General features: G+C 40.7%; 1 protein-coding gene across 3 annotated transcripts in view; it reads left to right on the forward strand.

The window, feature by feature from the left end:
• CEP112 (centrosomal protein 112) overlaps positions 1-20,132 on the forward strand; it is a 561,355-nt gene that overhangs the window by 192,645 nt on the left and 348,578 nt on the right. For all 3 annotated transcript variants that reach the window (XM_088467969.1, XM_088467982.1, XM_088467976.1), the window contains exons 9-12: positions 1,794-1,880; positions 5,036-5,135; positions 7,141-7,259; positions 7,573-7,716. In XM_088467969.1, coding sequence (XP_088324095.1) covers positions 1,794-1,880; positions 5,036-5,135; positions 7,141-7,259; positions 7,573-7,716 — 450 coding nt within the window. The remainder of the gene's footprint in view (positions 1-1,793; positions 1,881-5,035; positions 5,136-7,140; positions 7,260-7,572; positions 7,717-20,132) is intronic.

Here is a 20,132-nt window from a genome sequence, read left to right on the forward strand (position 1 = left end):
TGTCATTAGTACCCTGCTGGGATTTGACATTTGGGAAGCCGGCGGTCGGCATTTCAACCGTTGGCTTTCTGACTGCATCCCCTTCAAAGACCAGTACATAGCCTTTATAATCTTCTTTTCTGCCTCATTTTTATAAACTCACATGCTGACATGCTATTATTCATACTTCATAAGGAAGACACATAAGGTAAACACATTCTTGATATGAGTTTTGACAAAATTATAAAATAGCCACTTGTTGTTTTCCAGCATTGACTATATGTAACATGTTTCTGACTGTTATACTTGTTTCAGCCAAAAACAGGTGTAATTGATTTTTTAAATCTGAGTAATGAAATAGGTGACATTCTCCATGGGAAATAATAATCTTTGCGATGCAAACTAGCTTCTCTGACAGGCTGTGAAGATCTTGAAGGGTAATAATTGCACATCTACAATGTAGACAGTTCTAGATATATAATATGTACTTGTTGTAGTGTACCATTACTGATAAATGTAGATATTAAACGTTTCCAGAGTTCTTTCTTTAAAAAGAACCAAACTGCTGACCAAATATTTATTACAAGTTACAAGACTGCATGAATATGGAGACTACTTTTTCACATATTCTATTCACAACTGTTGTTATTATCATTTGTTTATAAGAGCTGATATATTAATCAGCACTCAGTGCTCTTCGCTATGGGGATCATGAAACAAATAACATATGATGAAATACAATGGTGTGAATCAGGATGTAATGCTGCATCTGCCCAAATGGGCTTTCAGATGTGACTTTTGTCATCTAGGCTCAATAAGCCATGCAGTACAATATGCCTGGCATGAGTAAGCTGCCAGGTGCTGTGCAACTCTGCCTGCGTTGGGAATCTTTTTTTTTTTTGCCAAAATGCCTCTAAATTGCAATATGGTGTGACTAGGACGTGCCAGGAAACTGTGCATATTAATTTGATATGTGACACTATCTGTCTGCGACTGAATCTGCAAACGGAACTTGGCGTGGGAAAAAACTGCGTCCGCTACATCGTAGCACTTTGCATGCTGTTCGAGAGAATCAGTCACACACAGATAAACAAGTAGCACATATGAAATTAATCAGCACATTCTCCTGGTCACATCACATTTCGACTGAGATGCATTGTCAGCAAAAAAGACGCCTGGCGTTAGCTGAGTTTCAGGTACTAGATGGACCGAGAGGGGCTGTTTGGCATGACTGCGGCAAAGACGAGTGAGGACACATCTGTACACCCTAAAAGGGTGTAGGGAACACTTGATACATAGGTCAGCCGGATAACAATTGTAGGTGCTGGTAGGGATAATGAATGTGGCTACTATACCATTGGTGACTGCCATTTCTTCGCAGCTTCCAGTGGTATGATATGTTTAGATTGGGCATAGTGAAAGGTGGAGACATGAACTAGTCAGGTGCTGGCAATCGTGACGATCCTTTACCATCTTAACCGAAAAGACATCTTCTGGTTCTAGAATAGGCTGTTGCTTGCCTGCTTGTAGCTTTGGAGTAATTCTGAATAGCCCAGTGTTTTTCATTAGTATCATGCTCACACCTGGAATAAGAGCCAGGTGACTTGTTCCCCATGTTCTGTGTCAGTTTCTGTCAATAAAAAGTCAGAGAAGATCACCTTTGAGGAGTAGTGATGGCAGTAGCAACAATAGTTAATCTCACTGTGTCTATCGGCTGAACCAGAGATGATGTTATTGTAGATCTTGTAAACTACACTGTCCTCTGTATGATGATTCCATGTTACCACCTTGTTGTAACTGTTCTGTTTTTGTAGATGGACATGAAAATCAAGGGCATGGAGGCAAGATTTCACGAAGAGAAGCTCAAGTTGCAGCAGAAACACGATACTGATGTACAGAAGGTGGGAGAGGTGTAAATAAAGTTGTATTGTGACTGTAAAAAAGAAGTACACAATGTTATATAGTAGTATAAATCAGATGTGTATACAATGATGTAGTATATACAGTAATATAGTTTACGCTGTTTTAATTTAACTGTAAGAAAGATGTATACAGCTTTGTAATGTGTCTGTGTACACAATGTTGTAGTGTGACTGTCAGAGAGGTGTGTTTGTAAGAGATGTATACAAAGTGTTGTAATGTGACTGTCATGCTGGCCATACACTGGTGTGATTGGGGCCGATATACGACGTGTGGAAATTGTGTCGTTTTTAAGGTAGGATACGATCCGATGAGCGCTCCAGCCCTCTTAAAACGTATTGTCTGATCAGACGTGCAGCCCATGTTATCAGTCGTAATCATATGCTGATCGTGCCGTGTATTTCAGCATGCAATGCATCGTGCATCCGACCGAGCAGCGACATTTGTTAAAATAAAAAAAAAAGACTGATGCACGTACGGGTGAGGGAGATCTGTGATGCATGCATCTGTCTTTAATAAAATAAACACAGGTGCATTGATGGTTCAGTGGTTCATTAACAAATTATGCCGCTTGGACAGTTGGGCGCACGATGCATTACTGCGAATGATTGTATGAACATCGTGTGTCAAAAGCACAAAATCGTGCGGCAGGGACTGCCAGGGTTTTCAAGGGAAATCATAAGATGAATCTTATCTTATACTGGTCGTACTAGTGTATGGCCAGCTTAAGAGGCGTAATTAGCTGTACACAGGGCTGTAATGTGGCTGCGAGAAGCATACACTCTTCATTTTCAACCATGGACATAATCTTCTACTGGACTAAAGCTGTCAAAGTCCAATGTAGTTTTATGCTTGATTGCCATAATAACTGCAAAAGAGAGAATGCCCAACATTGGGGACACATGTCTTTTAAGGTATCTATGGATAATATCAGTGATGTGTATGGTTACTGTAAACCGATAACTATGATATTATCAGACAAACATAACCAGCGTCTTAGGATAATGCTTTAAGAGTCCATAGGTTTTCACTGCTATGGATGATAGTCTCTGGAATGATACGCCGTCTAATATATTTTAGATTGAACCCAGCCCCCACATTTCCTGTATAAAAATTCAGTTTATGTCTTTGTAAACTGTTAAAGCAGATACTAATACCAGTAGTATCCTGCAGTAACAGATGAGTGAGCTTAATATAGGCCTGGCTGCCTCCACACAGTTGACACCACATAGTGACACATCAAAGGCTCTGCTGGCGGATGTTAATATTTGGTCAGGTGGGGAGAAGCCTCAGAGCTTGAAAGTGATTCTTCTCTAAACGCAGAGTCATGGGACGCTACCTGGAGAGAGTTATATGAGAACTTCTGTCTTATCCCAGGCAAGGGTTATAAAGACAAGAATGTCTAGATACACAATTGTGTACATATATTTGTAGCCATATGGCTGTACAGTTTACTTTAATGAAAGAAAATTGGTTGCTGTGTGTTACGTCTGTAAATCAGCCTAATGTCATTATATGAATATAAATCTGCAATTCTATCTGTTGCATACTACTGTAAACGCCAGTTTTTGGGCTCAAACAAGTGCTTAGTCTATTAGTTCCATGGAAAATAGCGACATGTCTAAGTGATACATCATGAGTATGTATTAACATTTACTTATATAGCCTGCAATTCCATTTACAATTATGGGCTAACACAGTGATAAACAAGACTGGGTATTAACAGACAGACACAGCAGTACAAGGGCTTGCTTCAAGCTTACAGTCTATAGGAATATTCATTCAGCTCATAGTTGCCTCCAGCAGTGGCGTAACTATAAATTTTGCTCCCCCCTGCCAAAAAATTTTCTGACGCCCCCCCCCCCCTATGCAGGGGCCCCAGGTAGTGGTCCCCCTATGCAGTGCCCCTTACATAATGCCCCCAGTAGTAGACCCACTTATATAGTGTCCCCAGTCCTAACCCCCCAGCAGTGCCCTTAGTAGTACTCCCCCCCAGCAGTGCCCTTAGTAGTAGTCCTCCCCCCCAGCACTGCCCTTAGTAGTAGTAGTCCCCCCCAGCAGTACCCTTAGTAGTAGTAGTAGTCCCCCCTAGTGCCCTTAGTGGTAGTAGTCCCCCCCCCCAGTGCCCTTAGCAGTAGTCCGTCCTCCCCTCCCCCCCCCAGTGCCCTTAGTAGTAGTCCGTCCTCCCCTCCCCCCCAGCAGTGCCCTTAGTGGTAGTCCCCCCAGCAGTGCCCCCCACCCGGCCAGAAACACACACACAAAGAAAATAAAACTCCGCTTACCTTGATCCCCGCTCCGGCATGCACATCCGTGCAGCGTCCTCCCGGGCAGGCCCGCTCTGCTTGATGGGAGAGACGTCATGACGTCTGTCCCATCACGCACTGCAGGAGCCGGAAGCCCGACTCCCACAGTGGGCGCAGCAGCCGATGAGAGTCTGACAGACTCTCATCGGCTGCTAAAAATAACACACAGCTGCCGACGCCGGCGGCTGTGTGTTTGTTGTTAGTAATGTAGTGCGGACGGCACTTATGTGCCGTCCACACTACCGCCCTGCCTGGGTGACTAACAGATGCTAGAGGTCTAGTAGGAACTCTAGCATATGTCTCCTCCTAGGCGGTGGCCATTTTGGGAGGGCTGTTTTCTGCAGATGTCATGCGGACGGCCAGTCCGCATGGAATCTGCAGCCACCTCGCCCCACAAGACTCCGCGCCCCCAAGCCACCGCGGGGGCTGTAGTTACGCCACTGGCCTCCAGAATGTGCAGCCAACTTGTACAATATGTAGTTTTAAAATGTATGATTTGTATTTTGTATCATTTATTGTTGTGACTTTCCTGTAGTGCTGACTGTTGTCGTGCCTTACAAAGAAACAATGCTGATGATTACATTAAAATAATTGTCAATAGAGAACTGTCCCTGAACCCTATATTTCATGTGTAATATATTCACATGAGCCCTTATCTAGTGCAGTGTGTTAGCTATTCTGCTGCCATCACCTGAACAAGACTGACTATGCATCCACATTCTTATCTCTGTAACATACATGGATTATTTTACGCATTCTCCGCCCTAAATATTGCATGTTTGCCAACTTGGATGTATTATAGGACTATAGATGATGGCAATGTTTCCCCACAGATTTTGGACCGGAAGAACAATGAGATAGAGGAATTGAAGGCTCTCTACAGGAAAAAACAGGATGAATCTGAGGAGACAGTTAGGAAGCTTGAAAAGAAGGGTATGATTAGTACTGCAGCTGATTTGAAAGGTGCCTCACTGCAGGGGTGTATCTAGAGGCCCGAGTGCCCCTGGCAAAGTAACGGACTGGTACCCTCCTCCGTTAGTAAACAGACACCTTCGTCGTCCGGCACTGTTGCTTCTGACTGAGCAGCAGATTCATAGACTTTTGACAGACAGAACTGGGTGCTGGTGGCACTGCCGAATGGCGACGGAGCCTCACCACCAGCCAGCTCCCCTGGCCAGTAGGAAGCAATGCCCCTTCCTCAATGCTTTGCAGCACCAGAGCAAATGTTTAAAACAAAGGGCATGGGAAAAAGGACACGGTCACAGTCACTCCGCTTCTATCCCCTGAGTGGGGTTATGGAGGACAGTATCATTGCAGATATGTTCTAATAAAGTAAGAGGCAAATTTTCATAGATAGTTTAAACTTAGAGATAGAATTTAATTAGCCGCGGTACTTTACCGGCGGCTAATTAAAGCCTTGGGACTTATCAGGGGCATGGCCTAATAGAGGGAGACGTGGACATGCCCCTGTAGGAAAAAAAATACAGCGCTGAGGAGAAGGGGCTCTATGATCAGTGTGATTGCACCCTCTTCCTAGAGGAGAGGAGACTACAATCGCGAAAACACATGGATCTGGGAACTTATCCCACATCCTCTGTGTTTTCACCCAAAACAGGGGAACTTTTCGTGCAGTAAAAACGGGGGTTGATTGAATTGCCCGAAAAAAAAAATTGCGGTAAAGTCCCATGTGTACCGCACAAAATATTATCATGAGCAATTGAATTCCCCTGGTTTGTAAGTATGATAATCTAGAACACAGTCGGATGGATTTTTTGGTATTCTTGGATTACAACCTTCACCATGATTAGTGACAGCAAACCATAGTTGAGTGTTGTATAGATGTGTCCTCATACACTATTGCTGCAGTCACCCCAAGCAGTCCCTCTTAGCGCTCCAGGTCACATGCTACAAGTGTTGCATATGAAATTAATCAGTGCAGTCTCATGATGCGGTTTGTCTCATCTGATTGTTACTATGGTGCATTTCAGGCAGAGTAGACGCTCAGTGCAAGGGTAGTTGCACGGGACCTGTAACGCTGAGAAGGTCTGTTCGGTGTCACTGCAGCAACAGTGTATAAGGATACATCTGTAGATGGAAGTAGGGTAAAGTCAAATAAATACTGTAAACATGATTTGATGGTTGTGGGAGAGTTTGCCTGGGAATGACAATTTCTCAAGTACAGGAAAAATCTTGAAGGTGTGAGTGAGAGGTTTTTTCCCCAAAGGTAAGGCGTAAGTCAGAGGTAGATTTAAGAGGGTGTGTATTTTGAAATGAGTTTTCGTATGTATGAAGGAGTGTTGTTGTTAAAGACTTTATAGGTAAGGGTGGGTAATTAGAATTGGATTCTATGGGACATGGGGAGACAGTGTAGGGTCTTGCGGTGCAATGAAAGAGGAATCTCAGTCTTGTAGATGCATTTAAGATGGTTTGCTGTGGAGATAGATGGGTGAGGGGAATGCCAGATAGCAGGAGGTTGCAGTAATCAAGGTGGGAGATGATGAGAGAATGGATAGGAGTTTTGGTAGCATTGGGTAAGAAAAGGCAGTATTTGGAACGTGGAGGTGACAGGACTAGGAGAGAGACTGGATGTTTGAAATAAAGCAGAGTCTAGTGCGACACCTAGGCTTGGGAGATTTAGGAAATTGTGGTGTTATTGGGATATTTGTAGGAAGGTGTATTGTCATAAAAGCAAAGGGTCAAGAACAGACCCTAGTAGGTCACCAGCAGATAGTGGGAGTAGAGAGGAAGATGTGCCAGAGGTAGAGACTTTAAAGGAGCACTTTGATTATATAGTAGGTATTTTGATTCTTTGTATATGGGATATCATGTGTCCACCACCCATTACATACATCTCCCACCCAATTGGTCTTTATGATTTCATCTTATCTTTCCTGTGTTTTTACTGAATGCTGATTTGTATAATGTAATCTGACAACAGTTCAGACCCTTCTGCGAGAGTCCCAGCTTATCCGAGAGACAAAGGAAGCCCAGATCCTGGAGCTGAAGAAGTTGTGTGACCAGAGTGCAGAGACACTGAAGAATGAATGGGAGAAAAAGGTAATGTGTAATAGCTAAAAAGGTACCTCTAGAAGAGGTACCTTTTCATAATCTCCCATAATCACCAGCCTGCGTTGTATATGATCTCATTGTTTAAATTTGTCTGCTCACCTATATAGCCCCACATTAGATCTTATATTTTTGGCAGAAGAGTTCCCTTAAAATCCACAGCATTTACAAAAAAAAGGAGTTAAAATGAATCCAGGTTTGGGACAATTCTTGGTTGTTAAATATAAGAAACACCTGCACAATGTTGGTGGAGAATTGTAAACAGAGCATAAATAAAATTGAATGCATTTTTAAAATCCCATAGCTCCACAATGCGGTGGCAGACATGGAACAGGAAAAGTTTGAGCTCCAGAAGAAACACACAGAGAACATCCAGGAGCTGCTCGATGATACCAATTCTCGACTCCTCAAAATGGAAGCTGATTACGTGTTGCAGACAAATGCTACTGTGAGTGATTACCTTTTTCTGCAATTTAAAAAAGTCTCACCATCTATAAGGAATGCTTTAGAACACTGTAGTTTTAACCCCAATAGGCTGGCTATGTTTAGGACAAGTAATTAGAGCATGTAAAATCTTCTGCCACTTCCATGGGTAGAAGAGCTTTCCAGTGTCAGATAAAATATATAAAATACAGTCTATTTATGTGCATGTTTTTTTATTTTTTTTTAAGTAGCACTGTGTATATAGAGGTATACATTTGACAGATAACCAACACAGATACAAGATCTACATAGCAACAAAAATGAAATATTTGAGAGCTAAGATTGTAATTGATGTAACTTGGGGAGAGTGTGCCTGTATAACTCTGTGTAGGCTTCCTATCATATTAATATCTCCAGATTTGTCCCACACACTATTTAAGAGCATGTTATAGACTTAGAGGTGGTAATGTGTTCTTCTTCTTCTCTGTGCTGTTTAATCTGCAACTTTGGAGTTATTTAGTCATTTCTGTAAAATAATCCAGTTCACCAATAGGAAAGTTATCTATTATCACTTAATGATGATGATAATTATAATAATGTGTTTTTACATAGCGCTATTTTGAGTGCACTAAAATAGTTTACATTGGGTGAATGCAAAATATGAAATACAAAGTAGAAGAGAGCTTCAGAATCATCAGTTTTGGTTCATCCTACCCACGAAAGGATCAGACAGGCAGCCATATTGGACTTAGTAATTAACTAGATAGCAAAATATTGCAAGTTTCCAGGACACTAAGGGCCTGATTCAGAAACGGACGCAATGCCGATATTTTCAGAGAATGAGCGATTGTTTGTGCATGCGCTAACGCCGCACTGCGCAGTGATTGCATTGCCTTTACTAATACAGCTTTCCGGGCTTCTAATAGGGGGTGGTGGTGGTTAGAAAAACGCAGGTGTGTCTGACTGTTTGAACAACGTTTCATGGGCGTGCCTAAATTAGCCATTGTAATCGCCTTTGCAGCAGGAGAGCTCTCTGCGTGTCAATAGAGCTGCAGAGTTTGCAGGCTAGCCAAACCTGACTTACATGCTGCGTGACTGTCCGATGTGCATCGATAGTTCCGATGTTTAAGCTGTTGGAGATAGATGGGTGAGGGGAATGCCAGTTAGCAGGAGGAGATTGCAGTAGTCAAGGTGGGAGATGATGAAAGAATGAATATGAGTTTTGGTGGCATCTTGGGTACTCAGAGAAAAATAAAAAGGAAAGATAACTCCTGTGTTTGAGGCACACTTAGCCACGTATGATTTTTTTTTTTTTTTTTAAATAACTTTTATTAATTAATGAATAAAATTATGAATGGAACTTGACAAAAAATGAAGAAAAGACAAATTATGGTTGTAAGGTCCTTGAAAAATAGGAAAAGTACACGATATAGCATGTACCACTTATATACGAGGGTTGTTCAAAAAGTAATGCCTAAATGCTCACAACTCAAATTTTATTATAGATACAGATTTGAAAATTTGCTGTAAAATACATTGAAGTCTTAGTAACAGAATGACTCTACTCAAAAAATTCACCATCTGCCCTCAAACATTTTCTCCACCTCTCAACCCAAGCTGTGAATCCACTTTGTAAAATTCCAGTGGTTGGTGTTTAACCCAGGAACGTATGGCGTTTTTAACAACCTCTATGTCTTCAAAATGTTGACCCTGGAGACAGTATTTGAGAGGGCCAAACAGATGAAAGTCAGAAGGGGCCAAATCAGGACTGTATGGTGGATGTGGCAGTATTGCCCACCCCATTTTGGCAATGGCCGCAGATGTTGCCATCGAAGTGTGAGGTCTGGCATTGTCGTGTAAGATGACATTTGACAGTGGAATTGTTGACCTTTTTTTGCGGATGACTTCTTTCAGCTTTTTAAGTGTAATAATGTATCGATCACTGTTGACTGATTGGTTTGGTTCCAAGTAATCGATGAAAATAACACCTCGGCAATCCCAGAAGAATGTGGCCATGACTTTGTTTACGGATCGCTGTGATTTAAACTTTTTTGGCCTAGGTGAACTTGGGTGTTTCCATTGCTTTGATTGGGCCTCTAGGTCATAAAGGAATACCCAGGTCTCATCTCCTTTAATGACATTTTCCAAAAAGTCTCAGGATTGGCTTCAAAGTTGGTCAAAAGGTCATTGCACAATTCTACCCTCTGGGCCTTATGATCCCTGGTTAATTGCTTTGGAACCCATTTAGCACACACTTTACGATAACCCAAATCATTGATTAGTGTTTTTACAGTGCCATGGCTACATTTAAGTTCATCACTGACATCTCTGATGGTCACACAACGGTCTTTCTGAATCATGGCATCGACTTTGTGTCGGTTCTCTGCTGTCACTGCAGTGGTCTGCCACCACGAGGTTTGTCGCACATGGACGATTATCCCAATTAAAAACATTTCATCCATCTTCTGACATTGCTTTTAGTCAATTGTACGCTCACCATACACTTTTTTCAGTCTTCTGTGGATTTCTGTAGCACTGCAGCCTTCTTTTTCAAGAAAATCGATGACGGCTCTGTGTTTCATCTTGGATTCCATGGTATTTCTTGGACTACCTAAACAAAAATACACATTTCTAGCAGACATATTAAACTACAAAATGACAATGTTTCAAATAAATATTGCATATTATTTCAGAGTTATGAGCATTTAGACATTACAGATTTTTTTGGCCTTATGAGGGTTGTTCAAAAAGTAAAGTTAAAATCACTTAGTAATGCCTTTAATTGCACTTTGTAATGTAAATGGAGTATGTTCACACACTCTCTATTAGTAATGGAAGGTAAACAAATAAATATTTAATTATCTTAACAAATTATATTATATCAAAGTTGGCAGCAATAAGAAGTGCTGGTGCAATACAATACATATATTATGTACAAACAAACAACATGGTTGCACACAAGAAAATGAACACAATATTATTTCTATTTTGTTCTGCTGTTACCTATCTACTGAATCCAATGTATAGAGTGAACGATAGTATGTCAATCAGAAAAACAGCAATACTAATTATTAAAGTGCTAGTGCAATTTAATCCATCTATTATGTACAAGAAGCAACGTGATGCCACATAACGGGAAAAAAAAAGAAAATTAATTTAAGCATATAAATGTTAAATCCAAAGTGCTAGGTGCAAAAATTCATAAAGCAATTGAAAAGTGGAAAGTATACCTTCTGTACACTCACGAGTGTCACTGTTTGGACAAGTATCAAACAGGTTTCCTAAATATATTGGATTTTATTATTATTATTATTATTATTATTATCTTTTATATGGTGCCACAAAGGTTCCGCAGCGCCTTACACAGTACATAAATGCGCACACGAGAAAAACAGTTAATCGTAATACTAAACAATGCAGGACAAGGACATGGTTTATACATGTGTGCAAATAGGGGAGTTTGGAGTAAATAATACTATAAGTAGGGATAGGAGAAGCACGTGAGGGACAAGGGCCCTGCTCGTGAGAGCTTACATTCTAAAGGTGGGGGGGCAGACAGACAGGGACGACACAGATGGGGTAGATAGTGAGGAAGGAGCATGGAGCAGTGGATTAGGATATGTGCTGCGGAATGTGTGTGTTTAAGATGACCTGATGTTATGACAAAATTAAGTCCTTCATTCATCTATCTCTATGACAGAAAATAGATTTTGTTTGTGTTATTTACTTGAGAGATATACAAAATAAAGTTGTAGCACTTTAATTTTTGTGTGTTGTATTTTAGCATCTAAATACATCCTTCTAAAAATGCAGCTATTATGGGACTGTCCTGCCATCCTAATACAGTAGTGAATACTTTAGTCCCAGCTGCTGGGTGCTATGCCATGCTCCTGTGAGTGGGTGCAGCCATGCCCAACATACTGTGGTCCCACAGGATGTTGCTGTATCCGGGCCCAGAATTTCTCTTGGCAGCCCTGGAGGTGACAGGCAGAACCAGGAGGGAATGGGGCTTAGTGGTAGGGTAGCAAGGCCATGGAGGGAGGGAGGTGGTTGAGAGTGGAGGAACAGGAAAGGTAGGGGAAAGAAGCAGAAGGTTGGAAAGCAGACTTATGAGAGAAAATAGGGGGAACAGCAAGTGGAGGAGACAAGAGGGGGAGGATAGGGATGGATAAAGTAGAGGATTATGTGGATACTGAATATGGGGGATGTTATCTTATGATGTGGTATCTTATGCTATTGGTGAATATAAATCTAAAAAGGTGAATTTACAATAAATATAAACACAAATGTAATCAATTCATGAATAAATAAATCACTGCATCAATTATATCAATAGTAAGAATGCAGTAACACCACGGACCTGGTGTATGGAGTTCCTGTGCGCACAGGGACTCCATACACCACGGACCCCAGTTCCAGGCACTCATACCCCCTCCCCGCTGTTGTGTTGACAGGTACTATTTTCTCTCTTACCTCACTAGACTCCCATCAGTTACCACCTATGTACTTTCAGCCCTGCAATGCTGCGGTAACAGGTAGAGTACATTGCCCGCACTGACAGCAGAGAAAGTACTCTTTTGTTTCTTCACTATGCGTTTGGACAGGGACTCTCATTCCCAGTCCAATACACTAAGTAAGACTGACAAAAGCAGATCCCTGTTCTGCTAAGTACACAGTTACTATTGTCTGATCTTCAGCACTTTCTATTAGGGGATACTATCATTATGTTTGACATATACTGAGGGACGCCTCAATCTATTATAGGTCGCAATTTTAGAACTGAGAGGTCCGTGGTGTTAATGCATTCTTACTATTGATATAATTGACGCAGTGATTTATTTATCCATGAATTGATGACATTTGTGTTTATATTTATTGTAAATTCACCTTTTTAGATTTATATTCACCAATAGCATAAGATACCACATCATAAGATCCAATATATTTATGGAGGAAACCTGTGTGATACTTGTTCAAACAGTAACACTCGTGAGTGTATAGAATGTATACTTTCCATTTTTCAGTTGCTTTTTGAATTTTTGCACCTAGCACTTTGGATTTAACATTTATATGCTTAAATTATTTTTTTATTTTTTTTTCCGTTATGTGGCATCACGTTGCTTCTTGTACATAATAGATGGATTGAATTGCACTAGCACTTTAATAAGTAGTATTGCTGTTTTTCTGATTGACATAATATCGTTCGCTCTATGCATTGGATTCAGTAGATAGGTAATAGCAGAACAATATAGAAATAATATTGTTAATTTTCTCGTGTGCAACCATGTTGTTTGTTTGTACATAATGTATGTATTGTATTGCACCAGCACTTCTTATTGCTGCCAACTCTGATATAATATAATTTAAGATAATTAAATATTTATTTATTTACCTTCCATTACTAATAGAGAGTGTGTGAACATACTCCATTTACATTACAAAGTGCAATTAACGGCATTACTAAGTGATTTTAACCTTACAGATTTTTTTGGGACTTATATAAGTGGTACATGCTATATTATATGGTGTACTTTTCCAATTTGCAAGGACCTTACAACCATAACTTGTTTTTTCTTCATTTTTTGTCAAGTTCCATTCATAATTTTATTAATTAATTAATAAAAGTTCATTTCAAAAAAATCATACATGACTAAGTGTGCCTCAAACATAGAGAAAAAGAAAGAGGAAAGATAACTCCTAAGTATAGCTATTTACCACTGCTTACAAAACCTAATTTAGACCCCGACTGCATGACCAACTATAGACCAGTATCAAACCTTCCTTTCTAGGAAAGGTCATTAAGAAAGTGGTGGCAATGCAACTGGAAACCCGCCTGTCTACCCATGATATTTATGATCCATTCCAGTCAGGATTCAGGAGAAGACATAGCACTGAAACAGCTCTGGTATGTGTGCTTAATGATCTTCTGATGGCAAGAGACAGGGGTGATTGTTCAATCTTAATCCTTCTGGATCTCTGAGCAGCATTTGATACTGTGGACCACAGGATTCTAATTGAGGACCTGAAAAATTTCTGTGGACTGGATGGCACAGTCTTTAGCTGGTTCAAATCATTTCTGACTCTTCATCACCAGTGCCACTTCCATGCGGTGTCCCACAGGGTTCTATAAAATCTCCCATGCTTTTTTCAGTATACATGCTCCCATTGGGTGAAATAATCAGACGTCATGACCTGGTCTACCACTGCTATGCAGATGATACACAACTGTACCTGTCCTTTGCTCCCGGTACAAAGGACCCCATAACAACCCTTAATTGCTACGTAGCTGAGCTTCAGGAGTGTATGAGTGCCAGTTGGCTGCGACTGAACCCTGATAAAACAGAGGTCCTTATGATAGGTCGCAAGTCAAGGCTACAGCATAGCCAAATAAACAGGACTTGCGCTTGGGGGATCAGAATTACAAAACACTGAACATGTGCAGAATCTTGGTTGTCCTGGATAGTGGCTTTACACTTAAACATCAGGTATCAGCCACAATCAAATCCTCATTCTTTCATCTGAGGAACATAGTCAGAATCAAGCACTTAATTCCCTCAGATCATCTGCCTAAAGTCATACATGCATTTATATCATCACGCCTAGACTACTGCAACGCCATCTACTTTGGACTCCCAGCAAAAGAATTGCACTGCTTGCAGATTGTACAAAACACAGCTGCCAGGCTATTAACCAACCAGCCCCGTTCCAGCCACATAACACCCACTCTCTACTCCCTTCACTGGCTGCCGGTCAGATGGCAAATTGTTTTCAAGATTGGATTACTAACTTACAAAGCCCTACATGACCATGGCCCAAGGTACCTAAAGCAGCTTCTGATTCCTTACCGTCCCACACGAGTACTGCGATCCGTTGACGAAGGGCTACTAACAGTACCTAGAATCTCCCAGAATTCGTCTGGGGGTCGAGCTTTCAGTTTTGTGGCTCCAACCTTATGGAACTCACTTCCCCGCACAGTTCGAGAGGTCTCCACTCTAGAATCCTTCAAAAATAGACTCAAGACGACTCTTCACCCAAGCATGTCACTAATGTCCCTTGTTTAAGCTTATTTTGTGTTTTATACTGTAAAGGCAAATGTAAAGCACTTTGAGTCCTTTAGGAGAAAAGCGCTATATAAATAAAATTATTATTATTACTCCATGAGAGCACCTTAGTTACCACGTTATATACCATGGAACTTTCTCAATTAAATATTTAATCTTTATATACATTTTTTTGAATTCCTTAAATTGAGAACACGTTCTTCAATGACCTGTGCTGCGTTCCACTTTTTCCCAACATTTTCCTTTCCTTTATACTTTTAGTATTTTGGGTACGTAAAGACAGTATTTGGAATGTGGAGGTGACATGATTGGGAGAGAGACTGGATGTTTGGAATAAAGCAGAGTCTAGTGTGACACCTATGCTTGGGAGATTTAGGAAATTGTGGTGTTATTGTTATGTTTGTGGGTTTGTGGTGAATCTGGAAAGAGGCAAAACGATGAGCTTTAGGTATTGTTGGGAAATGAATGTGGAGATAACCGTTATAAAGTTGGTCACATGCGTTTGTACAGATGAGAGGAGGATGTAGAGATCCCTAAGATTAGAGATGTATTGTCATAAAAGCAAAGGGCTAAGAACAGACCCTAGAGGGTCACCAGCAGATAGTGGGAGTAGAAAGGAAGCTGTACCAGAGGTAGAGCGTTTAAAGGAGCAGTTTGATGGTATAGTAGGTATTTCGATTCTTTGTATATGGGATATTTAATTGGCTTTTGAACAGTCCATAGCTTACTGGTAGTTTAATTGTCTTTTGACAAAAATTATCTCCAGCCAATGTGTGTGTATTTCTGTGCTGGGGAATAGGGAAGGGACTGATGTGAGTGTTTGGAAAATGATGCGCAATATGGTGGCAATACATAATCAGAAAAGTCATGTATCAGACTGTTGCCATGCAGATGAGTATAAACTATTAAATGTGGGCAAAAACCTAAGTAACATATTGGTGCTGTGCATAGATGTAATTTTGGCAGCAATCAGAATTTGTTTATGTCACAAATGAATGTAGGAATTGCTGGTTTTGTTATTTACAGATGTCCTTTATTATTATCTCTCATTTTATCTGCTGTTGTAGATTTGCGTTTTTTCCCTTTGAATTCTGTTTTCTCTCTTCCAGTTGTGCCAGCTAATCTTCCAGGCCTATTGTGCTGCCTCTCCTGCCCTTACTTATATCAATTATGTGATGGTAGCATTGGCCTGTCAGGATCTAATCTCTCTATAGTAATCTAATCTCCCTAAAGAGTCTAATCTCCCCATAGTAACAGGTGCAGCGGAACAGCATGTGGGTTTTAATAAAGAGCTGTTAAATGGGACACGTCTGTTGCCAAGGTGGCCAGGAAACACTTGGCACCTCCGCCTATGGGTCGGTTTGTAAAGGAGGAATATGTTCTTTAAAAGAAATTACAGGGCAACAGCCCAGCAATCCAGTTCCTTGGCTAATGAATGCAACATTGAGAAATTAGCATTCATACTGTGTCATTGGCAACGGCAAACAGAAGCAAAACTGGACACACACTGTCAACGGGATTGAATTTAGGAACCATCAGAGGCAGACAGACCTTGCTGTGCAGCTCCTGATTTAATAATTAAACAAGGTAGAGTTCAAGGCATGGATGGAGATGAAAGCACAGCCTGTCACTGGAAATTACTTTCTGTCTTCTGTTGTTGTTTCAGACAATCCACCCCCTTCTTCTCCTCCTGAAGCTGCTGCTGTGCTGTTTATTGTGAGCACGGCAGACAGGTTCACCTATTGACAATATCTTTATTTTTATTCTCTGCGAGCCGTTATCTCTTCAGCGAATAGGAATCGTTATGTACGTCCAGATAGCTGTGATAATGCTTGTGCCTTAATTTATCTGCTGGCCTCACAAAGGAAGCACACAGCAGACAGATAGGAATGCCACAGGGGCTCTATGAAGATCACAGAGCTAAACAGCAATTACAAATCAGGACCCTGAAATGCATCATTCCACAGAGCAGAGCATATACGCAACACAGAACTACTGCTAAACATTCCATCTTAGTAATTGTGAGCAGAATGCATTTTACTGTTCTGCCACTCATTATAATACACAAGAATTAATATATTTAATGATGCTTTTAAATAGAGATGAGCAGTTCTGTTTTACTTGGTTCTTTTCGCCAAATTAGCGCAAGTTCTGAGTTCTCTTATTGATTACCCAAAACATGTGATAGCCAATAAGATTTGGTTCTCAGATCCGAACTTAACCGAGCCAAAACCGAAACGCTCATCACTACTTTTAAACAGTGCCATTAATAGTATAGAATCCTTTTTTTTCTCAGTTGACTGTGACAGTGTTGCAGGTCTTGAAACACATTGTGAAAAAAGAAAAGGTAATATGGGCAGATGTCTTTTTGACTACATTTGAATACATTTGTAGTGTGATCACTACGGATCACAATACTGCGTACGCACGCAGTTCAACTGCGATAGCAAGCTAATCCACTGCGATCGCAATGCAAACTCAGCGCAAAATAAGGACACCCACTTTACCTTACACACATCTGTATTGTTTAGGTGAATAGCAAAACCATTGGTACAATAGAGTACCATCGCAGCCTCATGCACCCTTGCACAAGCCCTGACCTTACTCATAAATTGGTAACAACCACGCACGCTATGAGACCTCACACTGCGTATGGCATCGCAGTGACTAATTTATGCACGCACCTGCAACGGCATGTGAATGCACTGGCACGCCTGCGTTTCCCCGACCACCCCCTCGTCACCACCCACAAACAGTGCTTCCTGTCAATCGTCCTGTAGCCTCTGCGATCACAGTCCCGTTCGCACTAGCTAGTTTGTGCAATGCGATGCGTAAGCATGCGCAGAACGCAACAATCAGCTAATTGCATGTGTATTCGCAACTGCGATCCATGCTGAATCAGGCCCAAAGATCAATGTAATCCTGTGCAAACTAATTGTACAACTTTCACATGTGCCACCCTCTATATAGTGCACTTCATCAGTAACTGTTTAATTCAGCTGCCTTTTTGTCCCATACCATCAACGTTTTTGTTGTCTTGGGTTTTAAGCAGAATTGGTCACTAATTAGGGTGTCATTTGCTCAGAAAGCTGCGCCTCATTTACATCTATATTTTTAACTAATTGTTTTACTTGCACATTTACTATTCGGCATCAAATATATATTAGGAATAACACATTAAATATCTTTATATTAGAAACAACTCTTGGTTTTCTTGTATGAAAAAAACAAATTTTTCTAAAATATGCACACTAATGCATAACATGTGGCTAGCAACTAGGAAAGCACCTGTTGGCAGTGCTTTGGCAAATAGCCAATCAGAAAGGGTTTGTTGGTGCTGGTGAACGGTATCATTGTTCGGCATTCACAAGCGTGTATGTTTATTGGTTATGACCATGGTTTGGTTATTTTTTTGCATTAATGTTTTAATTTAAAAAAAATTAATCCTGCTTATTATATTAATACTGGGAAACATTGACATGTATTAGGAACCTTGATCAACCATGTTTTAATGCTTTCAAACATTAACAATCCGAAGTTATTAGGATTTTTTTATCTCCTCAAAAGAGAGCTGGACTAAGTCGTTCTTCCTTCCACTAATCTCGGTAGAACTGAAAGTTTTGAATTTAAATAAACATGAAGATTAAACCATGAAGTGTTTCACTGTGTATTGCTTCTTTAATGTGTTGAGTTGTTTACCTTTTAAGATCGAGAATGTTAGTTGTGGTTTTCTCCTGTCCTATAGGATTGTGTGTGTGTGTGTAGATACGATGAGACTTCACAGCAATCAAATAAAACTCAGCAATACTTTGCTTCTTAAGTTAACGTTTCAGTGTCACCACTTTTATCAAGACATAAACAAAATAACTACAATACATACCTTAAATAGATTTCACCCTGTGTTCCTTCACCACGCGTCTCCGTCCCGATGGGGGTCTGATGACGTCATAGAGAGCGTCAATGCGCCGGCGTCATCGTCATCCCCGGGGGGCGGGTACACCAAAGTGTTTACCATCACCTTGATTGTACCCCCCAAAAAGAAGCGGAAACTTTGTGGATCAATGTAGTAGTGTTTGATTAGCCCTAATGAAACATTTTGGGGTACTTACGTTGGTACAATTGCCTCTAATTAGCGTCTTTGCACAAGTGGTGAAGAATAGCACTAAGCAGTATTTTTTGGAGAAAATAAGTAGTCCTGTCAAATAAGTTGCAATCGGTGCTACTTTTTTGCGGATCTCGCTTCTAATTGAATACAGGCCTAAATCTTTATTGATATCATGAAAATCTTATTTCTTTACTCGCATAAGGCAAAATATTGTGAAATATTGTGAAAAGTGAAAAAAATGTTTGTGGACAAAGAATGACATTTTTTTTTAACTTTTAATATTTTGCCTTACGCAAGTGTACTCTTCTTCTTGTTTCCTTTGTCCACATCTTGATTTATTCCTGGAAGGGTTTAACTACATATTTCTTCTTTTCCTAAATGTTGCTTTCAATTTTGTTACAGATTTGGATTATTTACCTTTATTGTCTGGCGTAGATCTATCTTGTCTGGTGAAATGAGCCTAAACAGAGGCAAAAGGAGCAGGGAGGATAGGGTGCTTAGGTAGTTGTTTTAGGTGGGGTGAGATAGACCAGGGTGAAAAGTTAGATTCAAACACGTTCCTAAATTAGAAAACCCCTTCACTACCCTATTCTGCCTCTCCAGGCATAGGCGGGTGTAAGTGGCAGAGTCACACAAGTCTGTATACCGCATCCACTTTGTGTGTATGAGCACAGCGAAAATTTGCAAAACCAGCGAGGTGCTCACTCTTTATCAGCCCATTAGAGGGTGAGAATCTTGTAGTCTATTTTTTGTGATTCATTTTATCTGATTTATAATTTTTCACATCCAGAGAGTTACGGTTTAAAATTATATGGGGCCTTGGGATGTGCTTAGACCACAGCAAGTGGAATATGTTTAGGTGAACTGTATAGCGTTATGGTAATCATTTAGAATATCCTAGCGAGGTTACAAATATGACTCAGAAATGTGAGTTGAGTCGTCAAGGAAAGATTAAAGGCCAGGAAAAATATTATTATGTGTGAGAGTCAATTCCACGTAGATGGTGCTGTCTGATAAAGTCTTGTAAATGGGAAAGGTAGCAATAATGAATATGGATGACAGGCGTACCACATCCTGCATTGGGGGCATGAGGGAGACTTCAAAATGTGCAGTACATTGGACATGTAGACGAGATTCCCAGGGTCCTTCTACATGTACATTTGTTCTCTTGTCACACACGTCCTCAACCCACCCTACCCTTGCCGCACCTGGTCCTCCCTTGCCCTCCCTCCCCTTGCTGCACTTGATCCCCAAACACTTCCTCTCCTTGCGAAT

Source organism: Taudactylus pleione, unplaced genomic scaffold, assembly GCF_031769625.1.
Source record: "Taudactylus pleione unplaced genomic scaffold, aTauple2 ptg000012l, whole genome shotgun sequence".
Lineage (NCBI taxonomy): Eukaryota > Metazoa > Chordata > Amphibia > Anura > Myobatrachidae > Taudactylus > Taudactylus pleione.